The sequence below is a fragment of the Pseudochaenichthys georgianus genome, chromosome 20, assembly GCF_902827115.2.
Source record: "Pseudochaenichthys georgianus chromosome 20, fPseGeo1.2, whole genome shotgun sequence".
NCBI classification, from domain to species: Eukaryota; Metazoa; Chordata; class Actinopteri; order Perciformes; family Channichthyidae; genus Pseudochaenichthys; species Pseudochaenichthys georgianus.
The window spans coordinates 1623624-1635757 of NC_047522.1; the positions used below are offsets into that span (position 1 = coordinate 1623624).

The following is a 12134-nucleotide window of genomic DNA, read 5'->3' on the forward strand; positions in this document are numbered from 1 at the left end:
GTGTGTGTATCAGCGTCTAATGAGGAGCAGGGCACACAGCTTTTTCCTCGTCTGAGAGACACTAATAAAACTGACAACGCTCGGTCCTCTGAAGGCGGGAGAACTTGCATTAAAATAAAAAAGGAGTATTATAAACACACACTCATATCATGACACACTGTAGCAGATACACTGGTATGTTTCAAGTGAGACACACACACACACACACACACACGCGCACACACACAGGAAACATAACAAAAAACTATCCAATTTAGTTTGACTTAATCTATGTTTTTGCACATTTCAAAATATCAAAAGAAACAAGAGCTGCATCAAGTTGATGAACAGAAATAATCACTTTTCTAATTGAGGTTAATCGTCTTTCAAAAAGATCTTTAAATCGTGTTTTTAGACGATTTCCTGCTCTTCTCGGTTTTACATTGTATTAAAGTGAACAAGACATTTCATCTCTTGGACTTTACAAAACTGGGATGTCGATTGTTTACAATTTTCTGTATTTTACACCATAATCCAGATATTAATTGATATTTTTAAAACAAGTTGTTGCAGCCCTTAAACACGTACTTTCTCCTAAGGTGCTGTTTACACGAGAACGCAAACGGTTGTATCCGCTACTTTTCTCTTTCGTATAGCCCGTTCGTTCACACGAGGCCGTAACGGAACCGCGGAAACGGACCCCGCTAACGGGTCCCGAGGTGGATAGATCTGCGGACGGAACGCTCTGGGGGCCAAACGGCTCCGTGTGTACGTCCTATACGATACTTTCCTGATAACGATGAAGCCATAGCCCCGCCTCTGCTAGCTACTGACCATGCTACAGAGTTAGTGCAACATCTACAGCTCCTCGGCCACAACCATCAGCAACAAGTGGACATGGAGAACTACATGAACTACATGTTGCTAAATCCACCGCGGAGAATAACCAGAAGGGCAACCATGGCAACCATGCTCGGGGATCTTCTTCGCTGCTTTTGGTGTATTTTGTGGCGGAAGTACAGCGCCACTTACAGGCCCGGCATATGTACTACAGCGTCTCCAGCGCTCCCGAGCGGTCTCGTGTGAACGGAAGACTTTTTTGATCGTATTCGGTTCGTTTGCGTTTCGTATGCGTGTAAATGGGGTCTAATACTTTAACAGTAGAATATAAACGTAACACAAAAAGTAAGGCAATTTGTGTTTGGTCGAGGATATCTGTCTATTTTTCATGGGCGCACCCCATATACTCAGCTCTGCTGTTCATCCCACAAAAGCTTCTTCCTCACAAATGTGATACCATTGGAAAGGTAAGAAAACAGGCTTTCCAACGGTATAAGATGTATTGCCAAAAAGCATTGTTACAACATAGAAATTATCTACTAAACACAAATTGCCTTACTTTTTGTGTTAAGTTTTTAAATGTGTGTTGGAATCACTCTGAACCAACTAACATCTGTCTGATTACTGGTTTGATTTCCAGCATGTGTCAGAGGCCGGTATACACACACACACACACACACACACACACACCCACACACACACACACACACACGCACAGAAAGTGATAAGGACGGTAAGTTAATTAGGGTGGTGAGCATGGTCTAACAGCTCAGGGAGAGGGAGGACCAGTTGGGCCTTGACTCCGGCGCTGAATCGGAGCCAGAGATGTTCGGAGGAGGCGTGACGGATGATGGAGGACAGACAGAGGGGGAGAACATGTTTGATGGTGGAGGGAGGGCGGAAAGATTAAGAAACGGGAGAGAAAATCTGGATAAACTGCAGGGATTTCCCTCGGTTCAGTTTAATAAAGCAAAGACGGGAAAGAAACAGTCAGGGTCGACGGTTATACATGTTGTTAAAATAGTTTGAGGAAGCTATTTAAGTGCACTTTCAGCAGATACACAGGTTTATTTCCACATGAATTGGCTGTATAGCAGATTCAGTTGAAGTCAAACTAATATTCTGCACATAAAGAAGTATAAAAAAACAGCGGAAATGTAAAAAGTTTCTGGCTTTTTGATATTGTTGAAGTAATCTTTCTTCCAAAAATGTCAGAGAAAATGCTGTTTTCATCCTCAAATGTGGAGATTTTCTTCTTTCCTCTGTTTTACGTTATATTGGGGTGAAAGTATTTGGGATTAGACGGACACCTTGAACTTTGAGCAACCGCAAAAGCTTTCTTTCTATTTTCTGACAGAGAAGAGACAGTCAGGGCGAGACACAAATGTTTATTAAACAGTTTTCTCGAGGGCTTTTTGTTTGGGTTGTTGAAAAATACTTGAAGGAGTGTTAAAAGATACGATCCTTGTTTTATAAATATTTAAACTTTGATCCGAAGCTTCACACGTCATCCTTGAGTGTTTTTATTAAAAACTGTGAAGCAATAATTTAACCGGGGAGTCTTTTTTAATTTTGGTCGATATGATTTGTTTGGAAGGGGAGATTCCTGTTATGAAGCTTGGAATGAGAGTGGGAGGGAGGAGAGGGGGGAGGCTGCTTTCATCCAGAACAAACGGGAAGGAATAAAAAACACATGAAGGAGAGGAAGAGGAGGGTAAAGTGAGGAGAGGAAGAGGAGTTGATTGGGTTAAACTGGCAGAAAATCTGGGTAACACTTATATTAAGGTACACAAATTCTCCATCAACGAGTTGTTAATTAACATTCATATTAGCAGTAATTGGCTCTTATTAGTCATTATAAAACACTTATTAATGCCTTATTCTACATGACCTTATTCTACAAGTAATAAGCCATTAGTTGAGAGTTTTTCCTCAATAACCCTCTAATTAGTGCTGATTTATTGCAAGTGAGGAAGTTGTTGTACATGAGTTTTGGTCCTTAATATGTGCTGCTCAATATGGGCCTAAGGCAGTAGTACCACAAGAATAGTCATTCTCCCATAATAACACACATATGATCTTCTTATGTAACAAGACATGACACTTTAAGTGTTAATTGTGTCTAAATAACTCAAAATTAGGTATTTATATCTAAGAACATGTTCCCTATTTTAAAGTGAAGTCTTGTTCATAACCAATACGCTAGTAGTTTGACCTCTAATTGACCTGAACAGGTTCCCTATTCTAAAGTGGCCTCCTATTCACACTTTGTAAATACATTATAGCACAAAGCTACTGAAATTAACTCAACAGTACATGAAACAAAGTAGGCACACGTTGGAAATATCTGTTTATTAATGAACCACTAAGGGAGGTTTCAGACACATCACAAAACATGTTCAAGTTCTCTCCAAGGCTGAGAACACATGCAGCCTGTACTTTTTAATAAAAACTGATTTTTAACAGAGTTTATGTATTTGTGATCATACTGTGGGACCTGCTTGTATGTACTTACACACTAGGTGTACTGTTCTCTCTTTTGTTGTACTGTCTCAGTGTGAACAGAGATTAAACAGCCAGCCAAACTCTTTTGAGAGCCAGGGAATGAGCAGCCATGCTCCCCCTCCTTTATTGACTTATTTGTTACAAAGGCACTTAATGATCCTCATACATGCAAGTGTAACATACAGATTAACACATAGGATCGTAAACAAGGCAAATATAGCTAACGCTAGCCGTATGGCTAACGCCAGAGCCATATGGCTAACGCTAGCATGTATGCTAACGCTAGCAGTATGGCTAACGCCAGAGCCATATGGCTACGCTAGCATGTATGCTAACGCTAGCCGTATGGCTAACGCATTTTCTCATTGTGTTTAACATCTCCAAATGTCATCACATAAACACAATACATGTTACTAATCCTTACAGTGTAAGGCTTACACTTACAGTCATTGCTTTCTGACGGACTTGACCCTTTTACTCTTCAGGTTGCATAGGGGAAATTAGTAGCAGTCTACTGCCATGCTATTCAGTTCACTTTCTCCGACTTCCTGTACCCGGTTTCCTGTCTAACCTTCAGTACACATTTTACAAAAATATAAATGTGCAATATGAAACATACAGTTCAATATCACCTTGGTAGCCAAACTGTCAATACCCCAAAACATATTCTTAGATATAAATACCTAACTTTGAGGTATTAACACTTATAGTTTAATTTCTTGTTACATAAGAATAGATCATATTTGTTAAGTGTTAAGAATGGCTATTCTTGTGGTACTACTGGCCTTATTAGACCCATATTAAGCAGAGCATATTAAGACCAAGATTCATGTACAACAACTTCCTTACTTGCAATACATCAGCACTAATTAGAGGGTTATTGAGGAAAAAACTCTCAACTAATGGTTCATTACTTGTAGAATATGGTCATAAAGAATAAGGCATTAATAAGCCAATACTACTGCTAATATGCATGTGTAATTAACAACTATGGTGGTCATACCCGTTGTTGGCCCGTGTGGCGTGGGCATACCTGTGAGTCATTGACTTCCTGCAGAAAGCTTTTCTTGCTGCCGTCAATGCATCATCTAAATGTTTTAAGCTGTTATATTTAGTGTAATTGTTTTGTTCCGTGACTTCTTCGTTCATTGCATTAGCTGTACACCGTGCTGTCAATTGAGTGTTATTAAGGTCATTGCTGACCTCCTTCTCTTCAGGCTACAATAATGTGAAAATGTCCTGCACTCAGGGGTGTGTGAACCTTTTACACTTTCCACTTCTGTGACATGTGCTTTGTTTAGGTGTAAAGGGAATGGCCTGTGGTTGTTATGTTGGGGAACTGCTTTGATCAGTCCTGTGCGCCACACATATTAATGCACCGGATGCTACATGTATTAACTCTGCCGTGAGTCACATTGTAGTCGTTGGATTGAGATTGTAGTAAATGCTTTTCTCTAAAAGCCTTTATAACTAACTCCATCATGTGACAATCAAAGGTAAAAGCCCCACATGTTTCTACAAGGCAATTTCACCTGAGAACAGTTTTAGTGTGACATCTCTTTTAAAAAGAGAAACGCCTGCTCGACTACTGGTGATGGAAAAGGAGTGTATCGCAAGGTTTCCCCGCGTTCAGAAAACCTAGATATACGTTTAATTAAGCTGACACTGTATCCAAAACAACTTGGAATAAGTGCAATACATTATAAAGATACTCGGGACAGCAAGAAAGCTATATTTGCTTTAAATAAGACACAACGACTGAGTGCCATCAGTTGATGAGAATGACCACTTTTTACTTAAAAAATATTAAATTATTTATTTATTATATCATTATTACTATTAAATGATTGATACTCAAATAGAAATATAATTAAAAAAAATATTTTATAAAATTAAATGGTAAAAAAAATATATATAAATATTACTTATTTATTTGTAACTATTTAATTTAAACTTTTATTTAAAAAAACAACCCGTTATACTTCTATTTAGACAGAGCGTTGATCCATTATTTGTCTATTTATTTACATTCATTTGTATGTTGCCAGTTTATTGGGCACCCACTGAAAACCTGTCCAGCATCAGTAGCATGCTTACGTGGTTACTTAGATAGGTTGAGGTTGTTCTAGGCTGTTGCTTGGCGTGGCGAGAATATTGCTCCACTTTCTCCGGTCCCCGAGATTCGGCTTCAGTAGCTCTGGAGAGAACCTGTGGCCACTAACGGTCATACTTCTCTGCTTTGTTTCCAAGACCCGCATCAGAAGCTTTTGAATGGTGGTACTTCTTCTCCAGTGGTCTGCCTGCTCTTCACGGAAGCTCTGCATGTCGTCGTTTAGGCTGCTTTCTGGAGATAGGCACTCACTCGATCCACTCACTCCATAGTAAGGACCCCCCGGAGGTCGAAAGTTAACCTTAAATGTGTCCATCTTAAGCTTTGTAGTTAGTTAGTTTCATAACGGACGTAATGTAACAGTTTTTCTCAGACGCGGAGGGATACTGACTTGTGAAAAGTAACTTACAATTCTACCGTGATATACGCTCATCATTATCTCATGGCTAAGAACCAATCAGATTGCTTTGATTTGACTTGTCCGTTTTCTAATTCTATTTTTGTATCATTCATGTTCCTATTCAACTTATTTTTTTAAATCGTTATTTATTTCTGTTGTGTTATGTGTAATGACGTAGGTGCTGCCGAGACAGGTTGGCTTTCATTTGGCGAAGAAAAATCCACCTTTTTTGATGTTCAAGATACTCAAACTATAATAATAATAATTCATTCTATTGAGAGGCACCTTTCAAAGCACCCAAGGGCACCTTACAATTCATAAAATATTCGAAGGAAAGGTTTAAGTAAGTCCAAATGACCGTAACAGGGGACATGTTGTTCGAAGTAGGGCTGTGCAATTAATCGTATTTTAATCGCAATTATGATTTTGGCCACAATTCCGAAAACAACAACATCGAAAAAAACGATTATTTGCTTTGCTTGGTTGTGACAGTGCATTGCAACATATTTGATCTAATTTATTTTAGTCTAATTTATTTGTATTAAACATATTTACATATGTTTAGTAGCTTGTTGAAGTGCGCTCCAAAATATTTGTTGATCTTGTTTATTGGTATTTATTATTTTGATATTATTTATTTAAATGTAAATATAAATGTATCATTTATTTTTGTATTGGTTTTTCAGCTGAATTATACGTTCAGGGTGGCTGTTCAAGTTATTATTTGTATTTGTTTTAAAGTTCAATAAATGGATGTTTTCAAAGTCAATGAATAATCGTATTTAATAATCGTGAAGTCAATTATCGACAAAAATAATCGTGATTCTTATAATCGCACAGCCCTTGTTCTAAGCATCAGTTAATTAACTCACTTTGTCTGTGCTTCAGGGGTTGAAGTGTGAGCCCAGTTTGCTGCGCTGCTGCCACCTGCCCTGTGGGGAACGTCCCATCGACCAGGCCGTCAACATCTGCAACAAACTGCTGCTCGACATCCGGCGCCACATCAAGAAATACTACTCCGTGAGTACAGCTCTCCAAATGACCAAAACTCTGCTTCACACACACTCAAAACCACACTGATGTATTACTACTTCACCAAGAGGCGGGTAAACGGAGGAGAGGGTTAATGTGTGTAACTGCATTTTGAGTTAATTGACTTGAACTGGCAGAAAAGCTGTATTTTCTCCCAAAACAGGTAGAAATACTACTCCGAAATGACTACTGCTTCACACACACACAAAGCCACACTCGTGTATTTACTGCTTCCCCACCTGCAGGGACGCAAATGGATTTCATTTAGTTTTTTATTCAGACTCCTTTAATACTGAAACTGGTTAGATTAGCGCAGCTGGCCAGCCCGTTTTTTTTTACCTCTGAATCATTTTTCCTCCAAGGAAACTTCACAAAAACAAATCTCTTCAAAACATGAATAAGAAATATGAATGAAATGTACATTTTCCGCACCCTACCACTGTTTCTAGCATATCAAAACATTGCTAAGGTAACTTAATTATACTTAAGCTGACTAAATCAAAGTGTTCTGATAAACTGCATGTAATCAAATAAAAACATGTGAAAATTGACCCTCCGGTAAGTGTTTATGGAAAGGTTGGACTGTCTTAACACAATTTGGGATTCAACAGCAGCGGTAATAATAAAAGAGGCCTTTTAAAACTGGATTTGGACGAGAGATGAAGGAACCCTCAGCAGGGCGCTGCGCTGACATTTCCCACCAAAGACCACATTATCCTCGCCGAATGAAAAGGGCAGGAGAGAGATTTGAAGGAGCATGATCTGTGAAAAACACTTAATAATTCTTCCTTTGAATACCAAGTTTAACATGCACTCTTTCTTTTTTTTTAATATGATAAGGTGACACTTCTGGGGAAACCGGGTCATTGGAGAAACTGCAGGGACAAAAAATACAACAAATGATTTGTAACTTTAAAGATCAGGCAGATTTGTCTCAATTATCCAGGGATGCCGTTTGCTTAAAAGAACACTTCCTATTTCCTACATGCTTCACAGGGTGAATACTTGGAAGGTGGGAACATTGAGCTGTAAGCTAGTCACATTTACACTTTGCTGATTAATTGGGTTTCATCAGTCAACACTGTGACACCTTTCCATGTCTCACAGTGGCACTTCTATTGGCTAGCGCTCCAACACATTGTACGTGAGAGGCTAGGGGGCGGGACATCTCTAAGCGGTCGACCAATCACAACAGAGCTGGCCAGCTAACCAATCGGAGCAATCTGAGCTCTGGTTTCAGACAGAGGGTGAAAAGAGGTGCTGCAGCACAGGCAGTATGAGGACTCTTTAAAGTAGAGACACTACATACTGATATACACCTGAACATCAGCAGGAGAGGACTCTTTAAAGTAGAGACACTACATACTGATATACACCTGAACATCAGCAGGAGAGGACTCTTTAAAGTAGAGACACTACATACTGATATACACCTGAACATCAGCAGGAGAGGACTCTTTAAAGTAGAGACACTACACACTGATATACACCTGAACATCAGCAGGAGAGGACTCTTTAAAGTAGAGACACTACATACTGATATACACCTGAACATCAGCAGGAGAGGACTCTTTAAAGTAGAGACACTACATACTGATATACACCTGAACATCAGCAGGAGAGGACTCTTTAAAGTAGAGACACTACACACTGATATACACCCTGAACATCAGCAGGAGAGGACTCTTTAAAGTAGAGACACTACACACTGATACACACCTGAACATCAGCAGGAGAGGACTCTTTAAAGTAGAGACACTACATACTGATATACACCAGAACATCAGCAGGAGAGGACTCTTTAAAGTAGAGACACTACACACTGATATACACCAGAACATCAGCAGGAGAGGACTCTTTAAAGTAGAGACACTACATACTGATATACACCTGAACATCAGCAGGAGAGGACTCTTTAAAGTAGAGACACTACACACTGATATACACCTGAACATCAGCAGGAGAGGACTCTTTAAAGTAGAGACACTACATACTGATATACACCTGAACATCAGCAGGAGAGGACTCTTTAAAGTAGAGACACTACATATGATATACACCTGAACATCAGCAGGAGAGGACTCTTTAAAGTAGAGACACTACATACTGATATACACCTGAACATCAGCAGGAGAGGACTCTTTAAAGCAGAGACACTACATACTGATATACACCTGAACATCAGCAAGAGAGGACTCTTAAAGTAGAGACACTACATACTGATATACAACCTGAACATCAGCAGGAAGAGGACTCTTTAAAGTAGAGACACTACATACTGATATACACCTGAACATCAGCAGGAGAGGACTCTTTAAAGTAGAGACACTACACACTGATATACACCTGAACATCAGCAGGAGAGGACTCTTTAAAGTAGAGACACTACATACTGATATACACCTGAACATCAGCAGGAGAGGACTCTTTAAAGTAGAGACACTACATACTGATATACACCAGAACATCAGCAGGAGAGGACTCTTTAAAGTAGAGACACTACACACTGATATACACCTGAACATCAGCAGGAGAGGACTCTTTAAAGTAGAGACACTACACACTGATATACACCTGAACATCAGCAGGAGAGGACTCTTTAAAGTAGAGACACTACACACTGATATACACCTGAACATCAGCAGGAGAGGACTCTTTAAAGTAGAGACACTACACACTGATATACACCTGAACATCAGCAGAAGAGGACTCTTTAAAGTAGAGACACTACATACTGATATGCACCTGAACATCAGCAGGAGAGGACTCTTTAAAGTAGAGACACTACACACTGATATACACCTGAACATCAGCAGGAGAGGACTCTTTAAAGTAGAGACACTACATACTGATATACACCTGAACATCAGCAGGAGAGGACTCTTTAAAGTAGAGACACTACATACTGATATACACCTGAACATCAGCAGGAGAGGACTCTTTAAAGTAGAGACAACTACATACTGTACTGATATACACCTGAACATCAGCAGGAGAGGACTCTTTAAAGTAGAGACACTACACACTGATATACACCTGAACATCAGGCAGGAGAGGACTCTTAAAGTAGAGACACTACATACTGATATACACCTGAACATCAGCAGGAGAGGACTCTTTAAAGTAGAGACACTACATACTGATATACACCTGAACATCAGCAGGAGAGGACTCTTTAAAGTAGAGACACTACATACTGATATACACCTGAACATCAGCAGGAGAGACTCTTTAAAGTAGAGACACTACATACTGATATACACCTGAACATCAGCAGGAGAGGACTCTTTAAAGTAGAGACACTACATACTGATATACACCTGAACATCAGCAGGAGAGGAGTCTTTAAAGTAGAGACACTACATACTGATATACACCTGAACATCAGCAGGAGAGGACTCTTTAAAGTAGAGACACTACATACTGATATACACCTGAACATCAGCAGGAGAGGACTCTTTAAAGTAGAGACACTACATACTGATATACACCTGAACATCAGCAGGAGAGGACTCTTTAAAGTAGAGACTCTACATACTGATATACACCTGAACATCAGCAGGAGAGGACTCTTTAAAGTAGAGACACTACATACTGATATACACCTGAACATCAGCAGGAGAGGACTCTTTAAAAGTAGAGACACTACATACTGATATACACCTGAACATCAGCAGGAGAGGACTCTTTAAAGTAGAGACACTACATACTGATATACACCTGAACATCAGCAGGAGAGGACTCTTTAAAGTAGAGACGCTACATACTGATATACACCTGAACATCAGCAGGAGAGGACTCTTTAAAGTAGAGACGCTACATACTGATATACACCTGAACATCAGCAGGAGAGGACTCTTAAAGTAGAGACACTACATACTGATATACACCTGAACATCAGCAGGAGAGGAGTCTTTAAAGTAGAGACACTACATACTGATATACACCTGAACATCAGCAGGAGAGGACTCTTTAAAGTAGAGACACTACATACTGATATACACCTGAACATCAGCAGGAGAGGACTCTTTAAAGTAGAGACACTACATACTGATATACACCTGAACATCAGCAGGAGAGGACTCTTTAAAGTAGAGACTCTACATACTGATATACACCTGAACATCAGCAGGAGAGGACTCTTTAAAGTAGAGACACTACATACTGATATACACCTGAACATCAGCAGGAGAGGACTCTTTAAAGTAGAGACACTACATACTGATATACACCTGAAAGTGATCATTATTATATGTTATATTTTCAAGCTTGTTGGTGTGGACGGAGATTATTGCAGACGATTGCACAATTAGTTTAGAAGTCTTGTTATTGTGTAATCTGATGTTTCAACATACGCCTTGTCTCCATGCTAACGTGAAGGTTAAAGTTTGATAATTCCTTAGGATATAAGCTACGTTTCAGGCAAAAGGACCCACTTCCGACACAACACTACAGGACAACACAGACATTATCTTTGCGTCGTTATATATTGTTCTATTGATTCTGACGATATATGTTTAGCTCCAATAGAAACAACAGAAAGTTGTACTGACTATGAAATTAACTGGAGGCCTGTGTTGTCTAGAGGTTTCTCTCTCTCTGCTTCCAACACCTTCGTCTTAAGAGCGTGGAATGCACTGTCTGTAAAAGTGTGTGTGTGTGTGGGTGTGTGTGTGTGTGTGGGTAACTCTCCCACAGTGCTGAACAGAAATCAATTAGTTTGGTGAATGTGCGGGGAGCGAGTACCCCTCAACCCCTTTGTCACGATGTGTGAAACAGCTGCTACCAGTGAATACTTACACCTCACACAAGGCAACACACACACACACACACACACACACACACCACTGGAGGCTGAGCAGCGGCGGACACAGCACACACTGCGGGGCAATGAAGAGGGGTAATATTGTGTAATTAAGGATTCCTTTCAGGCCGAGGGAGAGTTCAAATAGAGCTGTTTGTCTGGCCAGATAGAGGGAAAGTGTGTGTGTGTGTGTGCAGATGTATAAATGTGCATGTGTGTCGGCGTCTTAAGCTCGGACCACAGAGACATTAATCATTAGTGAAATTACCTCCTGTCCCCCCCCCCACCCATTATCAATAAAGCAGCACCCTGAGAATGGGCAAACACTTGTTCACCCTCTCTTACGCACACACACTCTCTCCTAAACACACACACACACACACACACACACACACACACACACACACACACACACACACACACACACACACACTGTCGTCGTCCTGTCCTCCTCTCGTCCTGTT

General features: G+C 40.0%; 1 protein-coding gene across 1 annotated transcript in view; it reads left to right on the top strand.

Moving 5' to 3' along the window:
- Window positions 1–12134, top strand: part of pola1 (polymerase (DNA directed), alpha 1) — a 92314-nt gene that overhangs the window by 54582 nt on the left and 25598 nt on the right. Inside the window, exon 34 of the mRNA XM_034109021.2 lies at window positions 6723–6854. Coding sequence (XP_033964912.1) covers window positions 6723–6854 — 132 coding nt within the window. The remainder of the gene's footprint in view (window positions 1–6722; window positions 6855–12134) is intronic.